Here is a 21,782-nt window from a genome sequence, read left to right as displayed (position 1 = left end):
AAGCAGAATACGTAACAAATTACAAAAACAGATATACAATAAAATACTAATAGAATATATAATTATGATGACTCAGTTTATTTGTTTGAGCCCTCATAAAACAGTCAAATATATTTTCCTAAAATAGGAAGTATTAGACCTGAGCTCTGAAGGCAAACATGACCTCTCCTAGTGTGTGTGGTGAGAACATATTTAACTGGTAAATGTATGTTAAAAAAAAAAAAAAGTCATGTAAAGTTACTTACTTCATCCTAGCTCCTTTATGAAAGGTTTTCAACACCAAGATTATAAATTTAATAAGCAAATAAACCAACCCAGAAGATCACAAAGACCACACCTCCAACTAAATGACAAAGTATATGTGTATTTGAAAATGTTTAAATGTGGTAAACACATACGTTTTGTCTATCTCCAGTTAGATGTGCAAACTCCACCATTTCATTTCCAAATTGACTGAATATTTGGACAAACTCTTGAAAGCTATTCACTTTCTCTAGTCTTTCCATAGTTGCAAGAACCTGCAAAACAGAGAGTAATTGATTGTCAGGTGTAGATATGAAAGAGACAGAGATGTCAAGGTTGAATAGAGGGGAAAAAGGAGACACTCTGAATTCTAGGAGAGAGCTGAGAAGGAGTCGTCAGAGGGGCAGACAGGGAAGGAGGAGCCCAGAGAAGTAGAAGCACATCCGAAGGTTAGAATCATCTAGGGAACAATTTGTTTTTACGGTGGGGAGAACTGAGCTTACTTGAAAATTAAAAGGAGAAAGAGTACAAGAAACTACTCGAGATACAGGAGAAGAGATCATTTATGTAGCAAAGCCTGGAGAAGGTGGACATGTGCGGGACAGAGGTAATCCAATCTTCAGAGAACTAGGAAGACAGGGGGCATAAAGGTATTACAGGGAAGCCATAAGGTTCAGTGAACCAGAACTGGGGGAACCTTATTCTTCCCAAGAAAGTAGACGGAAGGTCACCTGCACAGGGAGGAGTGGAAAGGAAGGTGTGTCGCTTCGAGAGCAGGAAAACAGTTCGGATCAGTCAGGAATTGTCTGTGTTGAATAAATTAATTGCCAAGAGGCTCTGGGCAGCCAGGGGTAAAACAAACAAACAAACAACTTGAGAAACCTATAGTAGAGCCAAGAGACAATGTTAGGTGTTTTCTTGACACTAAAAGTAAAGTGAACAGATGTGAAACATATTTTCAAATATTTTTCTCTAAAATAATAATACTGGATTAGCTCTTGTCAGACCGAGATAGGTAAAGAAAACACAGATATCCTGTGTTTACTTTTGAGAATGAGGATATGATGGCTGGTAAGCCACCCTGGCAGCTCAGGAAATCCAGGCGACCAGCACAGATAAGGCAGATTGCTACCACTGAGCAGAAATTCTGTCTTTTAAAGAGAGAGGGGTTTTTCCTATAACTCCAGCACTGCCCGACCCACTTCTCCAATTTCTTTTTCACTTGAAACTCGCTCTCTTTAGTTGACTCAGTGCTCATCAGGTAGTGCTGTCCTCAAACTCCAATGAGACAACCGCTTCCCTGGCACACTGTTTTCCTCCTTGCCTAGGGCATTATCCAGGGCAAGAAGTGACTCTCCATGCCCTGGCCTCCCGGATGATGAGGGAGCACAACCATTAGCTCAGTGACTGGAAGACTTCTTCTAGACTGGGAGGGTTTAAATTTATTTAGCAAGCTTTATGATTACTCATAATCTCTAGGGATGCTGCAACAGAAACTCTGTAGTATGGATAACTGTGGTTTCAGATGATTGAATTTTTTTTCTTAAGCTTACAAATTATTATCCTCTGAGTCTGGAAAAAAAAAAAAAAGGTACTGAGGAATTTGGTATTTTTATCAACCAGGTTTCTACTACATACATTGTCATAGTTCTTGGCTTTTCTTCCCAAATCTGTGCACATGAAAAGCTTTCACGAATAAGCCTCAACAAGTAGATAACGATTTTCTGGGAAGAAATACTATTTACATCTAAATGTATAGACCCAGTGCATACACTGTTTAGGAATTACAGGTGCAAAAGAAACACCACTTTTAAACTACACTTTTAAACTGGAGGCATAAATAATTGAAATTGACAAGCATTGCCAAATTACCTATAATTAGCCTAATAAACACTTTTGAACAAGCCCAAAAGACATAACACAGAAACACAGAAAGACAAGTACCTTATTTCGTGACGTTATTATCTGCTTAATGACTACTCGGTCTGCCAGCAACAACACTTTTGTCACTGAAGAAAGAAGTAATCTTGCAGCCTTTATAACTCCTGTCTTATCTGTAAAAATCATGATCTGGCCGTCAGATTCTGGATGATTCAAGCTGCTTATATCTGTAAGCGCGGCAATTGTTTCTCCTAACAAGAAAGGAAAGGGTAAAAAGTTAAACTGGGAATAAGATGCACTTAAATTAAAATGCAGGGTTTTCTCTATTTTTTGTTTTTGTTTTTGTTTTTGTTTTGTTTCTCTATTATATGTATTGTTCTGCAAAGGGGGTTTTCTCTGTTCTTGAACGGAATGTGCTCCAGTGGGTAGACACTTGACTTTAGGGTCTCATTTCAGGAAGAAGAAACAGCTTCTCCTTGATGAGCACAGAATTATCGTAGGAGGTTCTCTAATGACAAAACAATGGCACATTCTTAAGAACTTGGAGAAATGTGTTGCCTTCACCAAGTCTGCAAAATATTTTAACTTTTCTTCTAGTGATACAGCAAACTATATGATCTAAACTAAAAAAGCCTTCTCTGTAAGACCAAATAAGAGAAATCCTGAGACCCAATAACCAAAGAAGAACCGAAAGCAGGGCAGTAAGCAGTTGCCAAGACTTTGGCCAGGGATGAAGGGATAGAAATGTACAGGGCAGGGGTGGCAGTCACTGCCCATCTCCATAGCCTGAAGAGGCTCAGGCTTTTATGAACACCCATGGAAAGAAGACCAAGCGTTGGGCCCTTGGGAGGCATTCTTAGTAATAAGGGGGCCTAGAAAAACCATCCATAGGCAAAGGGATATGCAAGTTTATCTGTTGAGCAGCCCGGGCTCTGAGTGGGAAAACAACAAATGTATCTTTCCTGAGAACTCAAGACACTCGCTAACCCTGAGGCTTACTGTTTGAACTTATATTTCTTTTGATGCCCAGCATAAATCGTTCTACCAAATGAACGTCCAACCCCTCTAGAAAAAGTCTCTTCTTCACTATCAAAATGTGGCTATCAAAACGCTTTGATTTCTGGAATAATTATCCATCAATAAAATAATACAAATATTTGTTCTCCTTAAAAATGAAGCCTGTCTGTAGTTTCTTCCAAACTATACTGTTTAACTTAACAAGATTAAAAAAAATAAATTTCCATCATCTTGCAATGTTCAAGGTAATTGTTTATATCTTATATAAACCTCAATGCACAAAGGATTCATTTTCTCACAAAACCCCCCTTATCAATATTATTATATCAATATATAATATTGTATATATACATATATATGTATATATGTATGTGTGTGTGTATCCAATAACGTATCAGCCCATAAACTAAGGATCTTGAGTACAAGTACCTGAATTTTAATGGACAGGTCACAGGGTATGACATAAAGAAGTCAAGATTTAGGATCAGTCTGGAAAAGGGAAAGACTCAAAGTCAGGGTACTACTCGGGCAGAATTTCAATTGTGGGTATGAAGCAGTGAGGATCTTACAAGAAAGCAGCTATAGGAATACAAAAAAGATGATTTGGGAGATACCAGGTAAAGAAAATATAAAATTGGCACCTGAGCAATGATAAGAAAAAGAGATGAAAAAAATGGCTTCAAGTTTCTGAACTTGAATCACTTTAAAAATCAGAAGAGCATAGAAAGGGTGATGATAAATTTACTTCCAGGTGACAAGAATTTGAACAACACAGGAAAACTCAAAAACAAGCTTGTAAATATGGACTGGTTACATATCGTGACCATAACTGAAACTCTACTAATAGAGGAAGTCTGTGGCAGCCAGCATCCAAGATCACTCCCAGTGATGCCCACCTTCTGGAATTTACTACATCCTTGTGTTGTCTCTTCCCATATCATACAAGGATTGGTATGGCAGAAGTGATAGTATGTTACCTCCAAGACAGGTTTCTAAAGACACTAAGGTAGCCATCTTGGTTGCTCCCTCTCTCTCTCAGGGAAGCCAGCTACCACATTGTAAGCAGCCATCCCTACAAAGAGGCATAGATAGGGAGAAACTCGGGCCTCTGCCCAAAAGCCAACAAAGAAGTGAAGCTGGCCAACAACCAACAGAGGGAACTGGAAAGCAGATCCTGCAGTCCAGTCAACCTTCAGATAACAACAGGCCAAACAGACACCTTGAGTGTAACCTTGTGAGATACTGACCCAGACCCCACTAGCTAAGCCACTCCCTGATTTCTGATCCTCAGAAACTAGGTGTGGTAATAAATGTTTGTGGTTTTAAGTTGCTAGGTTTGGGTTAATTTGTTACACAGCAATAGATTACTAATACAGTTTATATCACAAAATATACAGAGGAAAAAAGGGTTAGAGTTAAACCTTCTTGAACACAGAAATGGGCAGGAGAAAAAGTATCAGTGTGCAATAGCTTTGAGGATAAAAATATTTCCTCTCGACCTCTGGAAAATATTACTTTTTCCTACAGCTTTCAATCCTTAAAGATGCTACATAAGAGCCTGAACATATGGCATTATGTAACTTCTCTTTTTTTCTGACTAAACCCAGGCATTAAACTCCTAACTACGTGGGATGATAACATTTGGTTAGTTCTACTAACATGGTCAAATTCTTCCGTAACATAAAATTGTTCAAAGTGTAGACTGCTCAGAAATTAGCTCCCTAAAAAAGTCACAAAGCTGTCCTTTTAGCTTCGTGGTTGCTATTTTTAACTTGTGTATGTAATTACATTGTTGTGCCTTAATGTGAAAACCTGAAGTCAGTCAATATATTGCAAATATTTATTGCGCTCCCATAAAAAATATGAGACTAAGTAGACAAGTAAAAATGCTGAAGGGAGACACAAATTGGGTGGAGTCAAACATTACAAACTTCTAGTTACCAAATAAGTCATGGGAATGTTATATATAGCTTGGCAACCATAGTTTAATACTCTATTACTAATGTTTTTTTAAAAATATTGCATTTTTGGGCGCCTGGGTGGCTCAGTGGGTTAAGCCGCTGCCTTCGGCTCAGGTCATGATCTCAGAGTCCTGGGATCGAGTCCCACATCGGGCTCCCTGCTCAGCAGAGAGCCTGCTTCCCTCTCTCTCTCTCTGCCTGCCTCTCCATCTACTTGTGATTTCTCTCTGTCAAATAAATAAATAAAATCTTTAAAAAAAAAAAAAAAAAAAAAAAAAAAAAAAAATATTGCATTTTTAAGAAAGAAAATCTTAAAAATTCTTACTAAACACACAAAATTTTTAACTGTGTATGATGACAAATGTTAACTAGACTTACTATGGTGATCATTTCACAATACAGTTGACCATTCAACAATGTGAGGTTGAAAGCTGTGGGTCCACTTATATGCAGATTTTTTTCAATAAACAAGGCTACTACTACAAATGTATTTCCTCTTCCTTATAATTTTCTTTTTTTTTTTTTTGAAGATTTTATTTATTTATTTGACAGACAGAGATTACAAGTAGGCAGAGAGGCAGGCAGAGAGGAGGAAGCAGGCTCTCCGCTGAGCAGAAAGCCCGATGCGGGGGGTCGATCCCAGGACCCTGAGACCATGACCTGAGCCAAAGGCAGAGGCTTTAACCCACTGAGCCACCCAGGCGCCCCCCTTATAATTTTCTTAATAACATTTTCTTTTCTCTAGCTTACTTGGTTATAAGAATATATTATGTAATATGTACAACATACAAATTATCGGATAATCAACCGTTTGTAATTGCTAAGACTTCTGGTTCAACAGTAAGCTATTAGGAGTTAAGTTTTGGGGGAGCCAAAAGTTATACATGGATTTTCAAGTATACAGGGGTTGGTGTCCCTAACCTCTTTGTAGTTCAAGGGTCAACTGTATATCCAAATAGAAAAATCACTGTTTGTTGTACACTTGAAACTAACATAACATTATAGGTCAATTACATCTCAATTTAACAAAATGTAAAAACACAATGAAAGAACTCAACAGAGGAGGAGCCCCTGGCTGGCTCAATCAGTGGAGAGTGTGAGTCTTGATCTCAGAGTTGTAAGTTCGAGCCCCATGTTGTGTATAGAGATTACTTAAAAATAAAATCTTTAAGAAAAAAAGAAAAACCTTACCAGAGGAAAGAAAAGTAAAAAACAAAAACAAAACTATAATGATAACTAAACTTATTGAATACTTTCTATGTGCCAAATGCATACATGCATTGTATCAAAACACTTCTATAAACACTAACAGGACCCCCATCTTATTGATGAGAAAACTGAGGTTTAAAACCCTTTAATAGCTTGCCCAATATCACACTGCTATCAAGAGAAGAGTTGAGACTGAAATCTGGGCAGTTTAACTCCGAAGTCCTAGTTCTTTATTACTACTTTATATTATTTCCCTCAAATAAATATTAAATTGTCCAAAGGAGACAGTAATAAACTATGGGCTGAGCAGGCTAGAAACATTATTCAAGTCTGAGATTTGTACATGTTAAGAGAAAATAAGGTTTCCATACTACACAACTCCAGGAGGCGCCATTCTCATTCTCTTACCAGAGTGACAAAAGAGGTAGCTCTCAAGAGGGGGAAGGGCACTTCAAAAAGAGACAACAGGTGGAGTCCATGACAACAGATGGCTTCCAAGTACCACAGTCTACAGGAGTGTGGGTCGGTGGACCACATCCTCTTTTCTCACCCTATACTGAGCACAGTGACAGCCTACAAAGCCCATAAGGTGAGTAGGACTCAGCTTGCCCTTTCATTCAAAAACCCCTACTCTTGCCTTAATTAAGGGCTGCTATAAAAAAAAAAAAAAAACAGTAATATGTAGAACATCTCTACATTTTCTGTTGAATTGTCCATTGCATTATGTAATGTCTGTTGTATAAGCGCCCACATGATAATTTAGTGCCAGGAAAGAAGCTGCTCTCCACTTGACAAGCTGGTTTGTTTCCTTTCAACAAATGATGAGAATTATATAACCCTTTCTTTCCCACATTTGTGTCTTGCCTTCCAGGAAGTACAAAGATAAATTTCTTGCTTAATTAGAGTAACAATGTTGGTCGAAGTTTCCGACTTTGATATTTATTTTCATCACCCACTGTAATGGATTTATTAAACATGTATCTTTTATTGTAAGCTACTTTAAATCCTCTTTACAACGTAGGCAAAATATAAATTATGAATAGAATAAAACCATCCTTCCTTCCCCACTTGAAATCTATGCACTAGCACAGTGAATGGCTACAGACTCAAGAGTCAACTCAGAATTCTCCCTGCTTTTAACCAATAATGAAGTCTATCTATTTAACCACCTTAATGAATATTTCATGTACTCTCCCTGTTCTTTATTATCCCTAAGGCATTGCCTTGACTTAGCCTGGTTTATTAAACAAAACTCCATATTAATCTCCCTGCCTTTATCTCTCTAATTGACCCTTGTTTGTTCATTTCTTCTATCCTACCAAGAAAGATTTCTAACACAAACTATGTCTCTTATCTGGCTGAAAATTCCTCAATCTGTCACCTATAGAGTAATACCTGAAGTCACTCATATAACATATAGGACCACGTATGATCTGGTTGGCCCCTCCCTATTTCCTTGGCCTTATTTCACTTAGGATGATCCTCCAAACACACCTGCTCCTCCCTCAGGGTTGCTCATCTCAGTAAATGGCCACCATTTCCCTAGCTGTTCATACTTCAAACCTTGGAGTTATCCATGACTCTTCTTTCTATTGCATCCCACATTCAAACTATCAGCAAATTGTATGAGCTCTACCTTGATTAAAAAAAAAAAAAAAGCCAAATGCAATCTGACTTTTTACCACCTCAAACGCAATGACCTTATCTAAGTCGCCACCATTCATCACCTGAACCCCTGCAACAACCTTCTAATTGGTCTCTGATTTCAACCTCATGCCTCCTAATATCTACTCCTCATATAGGAACCACCAGTGACTTTTTTAAAATATGAGATTATGTCACCAACCTGCATAAAGCCTTCCATTAGGCTTTGATACTTAGAACACAGCCCTGTCTTTGCCCTTCTAGAAGGCCATACCTTCCATTAGGCTTTGATACTTAGAACACAGCCCTGTCTTTGCCCTTCTAGAAGGCCATACCTGTTCTCACTCTTCTCCTTGCCAGAAATGCCATTCTTCAGATAGTCTTTCATGTAGCTGGGACCCTCAATGGAGCAGACTCTGCTCCCATGCTACTTCCTTAGAGCGGCTTCCTGACCCCCTACCTCAATAATTCTCAACTGGGGGCCATTTTGACCCCATGAAGGACATCTGGCAATGTCTGGAAACATTTTTGGTGTCACAGTGGGGGAAGCGGGGAATCTAATAGCGTCTAACAGGCAGAAGCCAGGGATTCTGATAAACACTTTATAAAGCACAGGCCACCCCCGCCCCCAACAAACTATTAGCAACAAGTAACTATCTGGTCCCAAATGTCAACAGCATAAAAACTGGGAAAACTTGACCTCTCTAAAATATACCTCCATTGATCTTTTAACCCGTACTTGCTTGAGTTTTTCATGAATAACTATTATATATCTATTCATTTGTTTCTGGTCTCCCTTACTAGAATGCAAGCTCTATGAGGGCAGACATTTGACTGATACGTACACAGCTATATCCCTATGGCCTAGAAGAAAGCCTGGCATACAGCCAGTACTCACCAAATCTTTACTGAAAGAACAAATGGATAAATTATACGTCAACAAAGGTGAACTGTTTGTATCCATCAAAACACCCCAGGTTGTCTCAGGCTTTTGTGCCACCAGCTATAGAAAATTGTGGGCCATTACAAAATTTGAAGACGCTATGATTTGTCTGCGATGAGTACAGGAAAATGCTAATTTTTTAAAAGATTTTATGTAATGTCTATACCTAATGTGGGGCTCAAACATACAATCCCGAACATGCTAATTTTTATTTCGATTTTCTACACAATGACAATTAACTAATATGCTCCTTGAGGCCAAAGTCCATGCCTCACATTCTCCTATATCTCTGGCATTTCAATGGTTAATGGCAAGAATGGAAGACACTACCCTACCCAATGAAAGAATTCAATGTGTCAGATTTAGGATTTGAGCCAAGAGAAGTTCAATATTCCTGGAAGCTAACCCAGGCCTTTAATGTTGTAAGAATCTGTAATCACAGGCCTAAGACAGGTACCCACCTTTACTCAAAATAAGACAGTAATTTGTCATCATATCCAAAACAATAAAACTGGCATAAATAGGCATTAACATCAATATCACATACCTGCTTGTTTAGCTTCAATGCAGGCAATATTTATTTCTTCTTTCAAATCCCAGTTTTCATTGGCTATAGCTTCCCCGACTTTCACAAATCTTCCGACTGCCAAGTTGACCGCTTGTCCTACACGCTGAATTGCTTGCAAAGTTTTATCAGACTTTTTGGTATTATCTTTATGATTAATAAGGGTGGTAATCTAAAAATAAAAGATGAAAGCAACCTGATTAAAATTTATCTCAGCATCTTTTAAAGCCGTATCACAAAGGCTAAGAAAATTAAGCCCAGCATACTAGACTAGGCCCAGCATATAGCAACAGTCTTTGGTCTAACAGACTAAATTCACACCTTTAATGCTTCAACAGAGACAACCAGCAAAGCATCATCCTGCATCCCTCCTCAGGACAATGTTTTTTGTTTGTTTGTTTTAAATGGTTTTTTTTTTTTTAAGATTTTATTTATTTATTTAACAGACAGAGATCACAAGTATGCAGAGAGGCAGGCAGAGAGAGAGGAAAGGAAGCAGGCTCTCTGCTGAGCAGAGAGCCCGATGTAGGGCTCGATCCCAGGACTCTGGGATCATGACCTGAGCCGAAGGCAGAGGCTTTAACCCACTGAGCCACCCAGGTGCCCCTGTTTGTTTGTTTTCAGGACAATGTTTCTATTAACATCAATTCCAAGTTTACCCAATGACAGTTCCCTAGAACACATAGTTTCAGAAGCCCTCTAGATATTTCAACAAATTTAAAGATCAGGAGAAAAGTAGGAAAGAAGGGATCATTACATTAAAACAAAACAACAAAAAGCCTATAGAAAACCAAAGCATTTCTTAGTTCTTATTGTGTACTAGAGATCTAGTTTCCTCTAATATGGCTTGAGCTGCTGTGAGAGTAGAGACAGCACCGTATTCCCTTTGCATTCCACTCCATGGCCTAGCACAGTGTATAGGTTGTACAAAACGGTATGTGTGCCATATATGCTTACTGAATTAGCCAGGCATTTTAAAATGACCATTGTAATCTATGTGTTATACTTCTCTAAATGTTGTTGTAGACCCAAAGTAAATTAAATGCCAAGATTTTTAACACTTGATTCCAGGCCTTGAAACAGAACATAAAAGGTGACAAGTTAAGATTGTTGAAACAAATACAGATCTTCAAAATGTCCCAGAGAATTAGTACATGAACAATATTGACATAGAAAAATATTTAAAGACTGTTACATGAAAAATATAGATCCTAAATAGTACATGTCCACTGAATATAACTATGAAATGATTTATGTACATGCATTAACAAAGACCAGAACAGAGAATTAAGATAAGAAGAAAGGAATGGTTCTTTGAGCAACTACCATGTGCCAGGCACTTTATATGTTACAGCATTACTAATTTAGAATCAGGAAGGCCTGGGTTTGAGCCTGGCTCTGCCACTACCAGCTTAATGCCCTTAGGGAAATTTAATGAATCTCTCCAAATGTCCTCATCTGTAATATTATTATTAATTTTTAAAATATTTCCTAGATGCCAGGTCCTGAAGATGTACCAGTGAACAAGACTAACACAATCCTGTCCTACTCAGTTTACAGTCTATCAGGATAACAATAATGCAGTCATATAAAATATATTTGTTACCCACCTCTCATATGCCAAGTAAAACTTTAGGCAATGAAGAGAAAGCAAGCAAGAAAGGCCCAAACTGTCATTCAAGTGGGAGACAGGGGAGGAAGGACAGTCAAGCAAATAGGTAAACAGAAAAATTAATGTAAATGCTATGCAAAATATTAAAATAGGATGATATGGTAGAAAGTATTTGTGTAGGTATGTCAGATGAGTTGATCTTCCTTCTATGAGGAAATGCTATTTAAGCTAAGATTTAAATGATACAAAGTAGCCAAGCTGGCAAACATCAGGAGACAAGGCATTCTGGGGAGAGGACATAACTGTTAAGAAATAGAGACAGGGGGGCATCTGGGTGGCTCAGTGGGTTAAGCCTCTGCCTTCGGCTCAGGTCATGATCCCAGGGTCCTGGGATCGAGCCCCACATCGGGCTCTCTGCTCTGCAGGGAGCCTGCTTCCTCCTCTCCCTCTGCTTGCCTCTCTGCCTACTTGTGATCTCTGTCAGATAAATTAAAAAAAAAAATCTTTAAAAAAAAAATAAAAAAAAGAAATAGAGACAGGAAGGGAAGGATATGGGGAGAGGGATAAGGAGAGTGATAAGGAAAGAGAGAGGGAGAGAGGGTGGGGAAGAAGGTGGGGGGGCAGGGTGTTCTGTTCAAGGAATGAGGTAAGGCCAAAAGTAGTCAAAGAACCGGGGCAAGAGGACAAGTATAAAACCAATACCCGGCAGGTGGGCGGGGATCAGCCATGACAGGCTGCGCATTGGAGTAAGGAGTTTGTATTTTATTCTAAGTGTGACAAGAAAACACTGAAGGGTTTCTAAGCAGGAAAGTGGTATACTTTCTGTAGTGACTTTTTTTTAAAGACTGATTGATTGATTGATTTGCAGGCGGGGTTTGAGGGGAGGGAGGAGCAGAGGGAGAGGGACAAGTAGAGTCCGCAATGAGTGCAGAGCCCGTTGCAGGGCTTGATCTTATGACCCTGAGATCATGACCTAAGCCCAAACCAAGAGCTCAATGCTTAACCAACTGAGTCACCCAGGTGCCCTCTAGCTATTTTTTTTTTAAGATTTTTATTTATTTATTTGAGAGAGAGAGAAAGAGTATGAGAGAGAGCATGAAATAAGAGAAGGTCAGAGGGAGAAGCAGATGCCCGGTGGAGCTGGGAGCGCGATGCAGGCCTGGATCCCAGGACTCCGGGATCATGATCTGAGCCAAAGGTAGCTGTTTAACCAACTGAACCACCCAGATACCTTGCCATTTAAGCTATTCTTAAATGTGTCCACAAGTTCTTCAGTATTTCTGCTTTTAAGAGGTAGAGCCTCATTTTTCTCTCCTTAAGTATAAACTGAACTTAGTGACTCACTTCTAATGAGTAAAGTGAAGCAATGGTGTACTTCTGAGAACAGGTCATTCTGAGAATAGGTCATAAAACACATTGTAACTTCCATCTCCGCCCCCTCCTCAATCTCAGATCAATCACTCTGGGAGAAAACCAGCTATCATATCTTGGAGGACACGCAAGCAACTCTATGGAGAGACCCATAGGGGGATAAACTGAGGCTTCCGGCCAAAAGATAGTAAAGAACTTAAGACTCCTGCCTACAGCAATTAGAGTGAATATGGGAACAAACTCTCCAGCCTCAGTCGAACCTTCAGATTACTGTGCATCCAGTCAACATCTTGATTTTAATCTCACAAAAGGCCTGAATCCAGAACTACCAGGTAAGCCATCCCAGAATTCTTGACCCACAGAAACTATGAGATGATAAATGTTTACTGCTTTAAGGCACCAAATCTGGGGTGATTTATTATGTATCAATAGATAACTGATCAATGTTTTGGCATCTGGAACTGGGGCAATGCTGTAACAAAAACCAAAATGTGGAAGTGGCTTTGACATCAGGCCTTGGAAGCTGAATGGACTTTGAGGAGTTAGTAAAAGCTAGAGAGTGCTGAATAAACTTTGTAGAAGTATGGTGACCACTGAGAAGTTATGGGTGAAGGCTTTAAAGGAAAGTGAGAAAAATCTTATTGGGAACACAAGAAAAGAGGATCTTTGGTATGTAGTGACAGAAACTCACCCCCAGGAATGTGTAAATTAGAGAATACACCTAATGAACTGGGTGATCCAGCTAAGGAGATTTCTAGACATATTTTGAAGATGCTACTTGGTTTCTTGCTTAAAATGTAAAATATAAGATGTGAGACAGAAGCTAAAGGAAACACTGTGAAATAAAAAAGAAGCCAGGCCTTCTGGATTTAAAAATTCCCAGCTTCACCAGGAGGCCAATGATGCTAAATTAAGAATGGCTTCCAAGCAAAAACAAAATCTAGGGCACTGTCGGGAAAGCAAGGTCTAAAGCTGAAGCTAAGAGTGTGACTATAAAATTGTACGTTAGGATCTCAGGAAGATTCAAGGTGGTGCTCCAGAGATCCATTCACTTAAACAACAGGTCTCCTGAGACGTTTTAGAGGTACTGTCCTGAGGAGCCCCAGAAGAAGCCCGGGTTAGAGCAGGGCTTATCATAAAGAGACTTACGGGTATGGTTTGCCTAATTGAGCGAGCCCAATAAGATCCACAGGAGACCCACAAAACTTTAAAGATAATTATGTCAGGAGGAATGCTACCAGCTTGGACTGAAGGAGATCGATCAGTATGAAATGAAGAGAGACTTCCACAGGCAGTGTGCAGGCCAGGAAACTGTGCAGCTACAAACATGGGCTACCTCTCATGAGCGAGGATGGCTCCAAGGGCCGTGCTAAGAGCCATGAAGAACATTCCCACACCTCAGGTCTTCATCGTACTACTAACCTGTGTCTGGGTGGGTTTCAGAATCCTGTGAACCAGTGACTCCTATTCCTCTGTTTCCCATTTTCAAACAGAAGTATATGACAGTTATCCCACGCCTATTTTCCTGTTTGCTTTTTGTTTTGTTTTGTTTTGGGTGGAGGGGTTGTTCTAACAAAAATGTCCGTAATGATTATTCTCTGCCTGTCCTACCACTAGAAGTTGTGTGTTTGGGAACAAATTATTTGTCGCTTTAGTTCACAAGTTTTCAGATCAAATGAAACTATACTCAAGGAACTACACCTAAACTACACATACAAAAAGCCTCACCGAATCAGAATTAGATGGCAAAATCTTGAATTTCCAGCGGATACTGTAGAGGGATGAGATGTTTAGGAGGACTGGGGTAGAGGCTGTTTGCAAACGGGAAGAGGTAAACGATTTGTGACCATAGTGTGAAGTGTGGTGATATTAAAATATGTCCACAAATTCTTTGCTATTCCTCCTTCAAGAGGTGGAGCCTAACTCCCCTGTCCTTGAGTGTGGGCTGAACTGAGTGAATCACTTCTAACTCATAAAGCAGAAGTGACAGTGCGTTACTTTGGAAGGCAGGTCACAAACACACGCTGGTTTCCATCCTTCCCTCTAGGAGATTATTCCCCCTACGGGGAAGCCAGTTACCATGTCACGAAGACACTTGACCAGCCTGATGCAGTCTGACATGACAAAGAACTGAGTGAGGCCTCTGGCCGACAGCTAGCCAGTCGGGCCTTCTGCTTACAGACACGTGAGCAGTCTAAAACCAGGCAGGTGCGTCACTCACAAATTCCTGACACAAAGAATCTAAGATAATAGATGTTTGTTGTTTTTAAACCATTAAGTAGCAGTAAATAACTAATAATAACTAATACAATCTCAATTTTTTTTTTTTTAAAGAATAAGAGTAGATTGAAAAAGTGGCAAAAGTAGGAGGGAGACCAGTTAGGAAAGCATCGCAGTAGTCCAGGTAAAAGATGATGGCAGCTTGGGGCACGTGGATGGCTCAATGAGTTAAACGTCTGACTCCTGGTTTTGGCTGAGTTCATGATTTCAAAGTCAGGAGATCAGGCCCTGCGTTGGACTTCATGCTCGGTGTGCAGTTGGCTTGAGATCCTCTTCCTACTGCTCACACTGTCACTCTCTCTCTCTCTCAGATCAGTACATCAATAAAATCTTTTCTAAAAAATGCCAGCTTAGGGTGCCTGGGTGGCTCAGTTGGTTAAGCGTCTGCCTTTGGCTCAGGTCACGATCCTGGAGTCCTGGGATCGAGTCCTGCGTCGGGCTCACTGCTCTTCTCCCTCTCCCACTCCCGCTGCTTGTGCTCTCTCTCTCTCTCAATCTCTCTCTCTCTCTGTCAAATAAATAAATAAAATCTTAAAAACAATTTTTTTAATGCTGGCTTGAAATAAGGCAGCAATAGTCAAGAGAATGGAAAACAGATAAACTGGATTGCCTGATGGATTAGATTGGTATCGTCTAAGATGAACCTTCAATGCGTGGTAGAAGAAACACAATGCATCGGCATAACACTAACATCTCTGCACGGCAGGCACAAAAAAAAGTGTTTTTGAACAAACAATGTAATTTAATCCTCACAGTAAGCTTAGCATGTAGGTACTACTTTATCCCCTTTTTACAAAGAAAGCAATAGACATTAAAAGATGCTTATTTAAGGTCTCATAGCTATTACAAGGTGAAGCCAAGATTCACAGTCAGATCATTTGACTCTGAGACCATACTTTATTTTTACTGATATATAACTTACATATGACACTGTGCAAAATTAAGGTGTACAGTGTGATGATCTGCTGCACACATACACTGCAAATGATTCCACAATCTACAAATGATGACCAAAATCGGTAACACTTCTATCACCTCACATAATCTTTCTTTTTGGTGGTCATAAGAACATTTAAGATCTAGTCTTTTTTTTTTAAGATTTTATTTTTATTTATTTGACAAAGAGAGAGATCACAAGTAGGCAGAGAGGCAGGCGGCGGGTGTGGGGGGCAGACTCCCCGCAGAGCAGGGAGCCCAGTGCGGGGCTCGATCCCAGCACCCTGAGATCATGACCTGAGAGGCAGAGGCTTAACCCACTGAGCCACCCAGGCGCCCCTAAGATCTATTCTTTCAGCAAGTTTTAAGTATATAATATGGAGTTGTTAATGTACAGTCACCATGCTGTACATCAGATCCCTAGAACTTACTCATCTTAAAACTGGACATTTGCACCCTTTGACCAACATCTCCTCTTTCCCCCTCACAACCTGGTAGCCCCTCACAACCACCACTGAACTGTTTCTATGGGTTTGTCTTTTGTAGATCCACATATAAGTGAGATCATTTGGTATTCGCCTTCTCTGATTTATTTTACTTAGCATAATGCCTTCAAGGTCCATCTGTGTTGTAGCAAATGGCAAAATTTCCTTCTTTCTCATGACTAATATTCCATTGTATTTTTATACCACATCTTCTCCATCTATTTATCAATAGAAGGTCACTGAGGTTGTTTCCATATCTTGGCTATTGTGAATAATTCTGCAATGAATATGGGAGTGCAAATATCTCTTCAAGATCCTGATTTCATTTCCTTAGGATATATACCCAAAAGTGGAATGACTGAGTCATATGACAGTCCTATTTTTTCCTGTGGAGCCTTCATGCTGTTTTCCATAGTGGCTGAGCCTATTTACATTCCCATCAACAGTGCACAAGGCTTCCCTTCTCCAAATCTCCAACAACACTTGTTTTCATTTCTTTTTGATAACATCCAATTCTAAGAAGGTTGTGGTGGCATCTCATTGTGGTTTTGGCCTAATTTCCTTGATGATTAGTGATGCTGAGCATATTTTCGTAAATGTAGTAACCATTTGTATGTCTTCTTTCAAAAAAAGTATGTTCAGGGGCACCTGGGTGGCACAGTTGGTTAAGCATCAGACTCCTGCTTTTGGCTCAGGTCGTGATCTCAGGGTATGAGTTCAAGCCCTGTGTGAGGCAGTGCAGAGTCTGCTTAAGACTTTCTCTCCCTCTCTCTCTGCCCCCCACCCCGTTCCCACTCTAACAAACATTTTTTTAAAATGTTCAGATTTTATTAGTTTTGTTTTAGATTTTTAAATGTACAGATAAAATTGGACTACCTTTCATTCCCTTCACACCCTTCCCTGAGGCAGGGTTTGAAGTGAATCCAATACCTACCAGATAAATAGTATACTGTATCTTTCTGGATTTGGTTTCTTTGTTGTTAAATTTTATCAATTTGAGATCTACGTTGATATATGTAGATCTAATGTATTTATTTCATATGAATCAGTCACAATTTATTTATTCATTGCCCTACTAACAGGCATTTTGGTTGCTTTGAGTTTTTGTTCTTAAAAGCAGTTCTGCAATAAACAAGCAAAAAAATGTTCAGTTCCTCTGCCCATTTTTTTTTCCTCTGCCCATTTTTAAGTGAGACTTTCTTCTTGCTATGGAGTGGTATAAGCTCCATATATATATATATATATTATATATATATATATATATATATATAAAATATTTTAAAAGCTAACCTCTTATCAGATAGATGGTTTGCAAATATTTTATTCCATTTCGTAGGCTGTCTTTTCACTTTGTTGATTTCTCCTTTTGGTGTGCAGAAGCTTTTTGGTTTGATGTAGTCCCACTTGCTTATTTTTCCTTCTGTTACTTGTATTCTTGTTGGCATATCCAAAAATCACTGCCAAGACCAATGTCAAGATTTTTCTCTTGTCTTCCAGGAGTTTTACAGTTTCAAGTCTTACATTTAAGTCATTGATCCATTTCCAGTTAATTTTGTGAGTGGTGTAAGATACGGGTCCACTTTCATTCTTTTGCATGCAATGATCCAGTTTTTCCACCACTTACTGAAGAAACTATCCTTTCCCCATTAGTTATTCTTGGCTTCCTTCTCAAATACTATTTTACCATATACGTATGGGTTTATCTCCGGCCTTTCAATTCTGTTTCATTGGACTACATGTCTGTTTTTATGTTGGTGCCATACTGTTTAATGACTACAGCTCTGTAACATAATTTGAAATCAGGAAGTGTGTTGCCTCTAGATTTGTTCTCCTTTCCCAAGGCTGTTTTAGTTAGTTGGGAGTCTTTTGCACTTCTGTACAAATTTTAGGATTGTTTTTCTATTTCTGTAGGGGAAAAAAATGCTTTTGGAATTATGATAGAGATTGCACGAAATCTACAGATGGCTGTAGGTGTTATGGACATTTAAAAAATGTTAGTTCTTGGGGCACCTGGGTGGCTCAGTGGGTTAAAGCCTCCACCTTCCACTCAGGTCATGATCCCAGGGTCCTGGGATTAAGCCCCACATAGGGCTCTCTGCTCAGCAGGGAGCCTGCTTCCCCTAAACCACTCCCTGACTCTCTGCCTACTTGTGATCTCTGTCAAATAAATAAATAAAATCTTTATTAAAAAATATATTAGTTATTCAGATCCATGAACATGGGCTATCGTTCCATTTATTTTTGTCTTCAATTTCTTTTACCAAAGTCTTAACAGTTTTCAGTGTACAGATCTTTCATCTCCTTGATCAAATATATTTTTAAGTATTGTTTCTGATGCTGTGGTAAAAGGGATTATTTTATTTCTTTTTCAAGTATTTTGTTGTTAGCTTATGGAAACACAACTGATTTCTGCATGTTTACTTTTTTTTTTCTGGCAACTTTACTGAATTTTTTTATTGTGTCAAGTCCTTAGGAGTCTTTGATCCTTCCTCACACCAGAGAGACCCTAAGGAACCTTTTGTATGTACCACCTGAAGAACAGAGCACTTAATCACCATTGACTATTGCAAACAACTAAGAAACTCTGGAGTGAAAAGGAGTTTAAGTTGTGTTTATTACCAAAAGCTTTAAATTTTCAATTGTATAGAGAAGATCAGCAATTAGACTAAAATGCCAACTATAGTTAGTTCTGAATCACACGTTTTGTTTCATTACAAGCATCCTCCCCAGCGTTTAATTACATGTAGCCGTCTTCCTTTTACTAGAAGCATCCTGAAAAATGTTTAATCCAATACAGGTACACATTTGAAACTGACATATACAGGAGCCAAATCAATTTACAAAATTCCGTATTAAAAGGTCAGTTTAGGGGCGCCTGGGTGGCTCAGTGGATTAAGCCGCTGCCTTCGGCTCAGGTCACGATCTCAGTGTCCTGGGATCGAGCCCCGCATCGGGCTCTTTGCTCAGCGGGAGCCTGCTTCTCTCTCTCTCTGCCTGACTCTCCGCCTACTTGTGATTTCTCTCTCTGTCAAATAAATTTAAAAAAAAAAAAAAGGTCAGTTTATATCCTTACATTATTCTCAAATTTTTTAAAAGGAAAGTTCAAAAAGTTATACATGTTGATTACTTTTAAAAAATGGGAAATGGGGTCTCTGGGTGGCTCAGTCAGTTATGTTTCTACCTTTGGCTCAGGTAAAGATCCCAGGGTCCTAGGATCGAGCCCCACATTGGGCTCCCTGCTCAGTGGGGATCCAGCTTCTCCCTCTCCCTCTGCTGCTTCCCCTGCTTGTGCTCTCTCACTCTGTCAGATAAATAAATAAAATCTTTTAAAAAGGGAGGGGGATATAGAAAGACTAAAGAAATAAAAATTACTTATCATCACACTATCCCAGGAGCATTTTGCCATAATTTTGCTCAGTCCTGTTTTATACAAACCTAAACACACAGTTTTACAAAACTGAGATCAAACTTGAATTTTTTTGTCATGTGAAAAATAAGACTAGATAGCATTTAACACTCAACAAATATTAATGAATTTAATGCCTATATCTCTAAGAGGCATATACTATTATTACCCTCATCTTACAGATAAAGACCTGAACTTTAAAAAGGTAAAGAATTTGCCCAACGTCACAAAGGCAGTAAGCTGCCGATGCTGTTAGTAACTACACTGCTTCTTTCCTCACGGGATTATGCTAAAGATCAGGGAAAAGACAGTTGGTGAGAGTGCCTTGTAAATTATAAGTGCCACATAAAATTTTAGCATTATTCTACAAAAATAGGAGGCATATTAAATTGGGAGTCACGACCCAAAGATGCCCTGACCCCAGAGTCTAGAATATGCCTCAAAGAACTGGGAAAAAAGAGGGCAGAAATGCATCCCATGGGGAAGAAAGAGCATCTGATACACTGAAGAATTCTGCTGTGGAATACAAGAATAAGAACTAGGGCTTATTTGATACCTTCTAACAAAGGGTATCAAGAAGTACCAATCTCCAGCAAAGTATATCCTAGCAGTTAAGAGCATGATCTCTGGCTTATTTTGCCTGGGTTTGAATTCTGGCTCTGTCATGTGACAATGTGGCAAGTCATCTAATCTTTCTGTAACTCCATATTCTCAAATATGTAAAAACAGGAATAATAATAGTACCCATTTCACAAGTTCATTGTGGAGAGTACATCAGTAAATTAAATAAAGTATTTAGAATAGTGTCTGGCATATAGTAAACATTACATAATGGCTAGATATTACAGTTTACATTTCTAGAATCTCTCTTCTCTCCTCATGTTTGTGATGTTATTCTTATTTTCTAGAATAGCTCACAGTAATCTCTTCATTGAAATAGATTTTCTTAGTTTACTTATTTTGTGGGGAAGCAAGACAACTAGTAAAGACCAGGAAGAAAAAAAACGGTAGTAGCCCAGATAAAAGAACAATGGCTTAATAAAAAAATAATAATAATAAGGGAGTCAGCCTACAGAGGAATTTGTCTCTGGACTTAACTCATTAGCGAGTTCTCAAAATAATTACATATAAAAATTCGAGGTGCCTGGCTGACTCAGTCGGTAAAGCATGTGGCTCTTGATCTCAGGGTTGTGAGTTCAAGGCCCACGTTGGGCAAGGAGCCTTTAAAAAAAAAAAAAAAAAAGGCTAATCAGCTATAGAAACCATCCATGGTTTGAATGAAAGTGTGGAAATATGGATTAAAAACACCAAATTATGGCAGTTGCTTTAAAAGAATCAGAAAAAAAGGGGCTCTTTCACTTACTTTATGTGTTTTATGTTTGCAGGTAAAAAAACCACATAAATTCTCATACACAAATCAGCAAAGAGGGCCCCATACATTCTCTATTCATCTTTGATTAATGAGACAAGGATCCTGAAAAGCCTACAGGACAGGACAGAGAGAAACGGAAAGACAAGGTGAGCTACCTTAGAAACGTGAAGGGTCTGTACAACGGTGAATGCAGTAAATCTAATCACAGACAGGAAAAGACTAGTGGGTGGTAGAATAACATTCCACACCAGGGTGGAGTATGTGGCAGACATCCCTTTTCCCTTCCTTGGATAAAACCGTTTTAAGACTGGGAGTGGGCATTTGACAGGAAGAATAAAATGATTATTACTTTTTCTTTTTTTTTTTTTAAGCTGGGCTTTAAAAAGAGCCCAGCTTTAAAAAAATTTTTTTTTCTTTCTTTATTTATTTGAGAGCAAGCGAGCATAAAGAGGTGGGCGGGGGGGGGGGGGGCAGAGAGAGAAGCAGACTCTCCACTGAACAGGGAGCCCAAGACAGGACTCAGTCCCAGGTGCCTGGCAGACACTTAACTGAATGAGCCACCCCGGCGCCCCAAGAACAATATGATTATTAAAGAACGTACAGGATTTGTGCTTGGGACCTAACCCAGGGCTTTTAAACAACTCTCTGAGTTAGAAAATATGTAACAAACGAGTATATATAACATACATATGCAAGCATAAAGAAATGGAAGCCATATGCAGCCAGCACCAAGCTTAAGAGAACATTACCATTACCTCTGATAATCCAAATGCCTTTTGGGCCCCTTTCCACATCACCCACCTCACTCTCCCCAGAAGAAACCACTGTCCTGATTTTGTGCTCATCACTTCTTTATT

At 39.1% G+C, this 21,782-nt stretch overlaps 1 protein-coding gene across 2 annotated transcripts in view; it reads right to left on the bottom strand.

Annotated features, from left to right (window-relative positions):
* The window catches only part of CTNNAL1 (catenin alpha like 1), a 64,084-nt gene that overhangs the window by 36,751 nt on the left and 5,551 nt on the right, over positions 1 to 21,782 (bottom strand). For both annotated transcript variants that reach the window (XM_032307542.1, XM_032307541.1), the window contains exons 2-4: positions 9,446 to 9,635; positions 2,188 to 2,375; positions 399 to 518 (exon numbers count right to left, since the gene is read on the bottom strand). In XM_032307542.1, coding sequence (XP_032163433.1) covers positions 399 to 518; positions 2,188 to 2,375; positions 9,446 to 9,635 — 498 coding nt within the window. The remainder of the gene's footprint in view (positions 1 to 398; positions 519 to 2,187; positions 2,376 to 9,445; positions 9,636 to 21,782) is intronic.

This window comes from Mustela erminea, chromosome 12 (genome assembly GCF_009829155.1).
Source record: "Mustela erminea isolate mMusErm1 chromosome 12, mMusErm1.Pri, whole genome shotgun sequence".
NCBI classification, from domain to species: Eukaryota; Metazoa; Chordata; class Mammalia; order Carnivora; family Mustelidae; genus Mustela; species Mustela erminea.
Note: the sequence above shows the minus strand (reverse complement) of the source record. Positions and strands in the feature narration are given on the sequence as shown.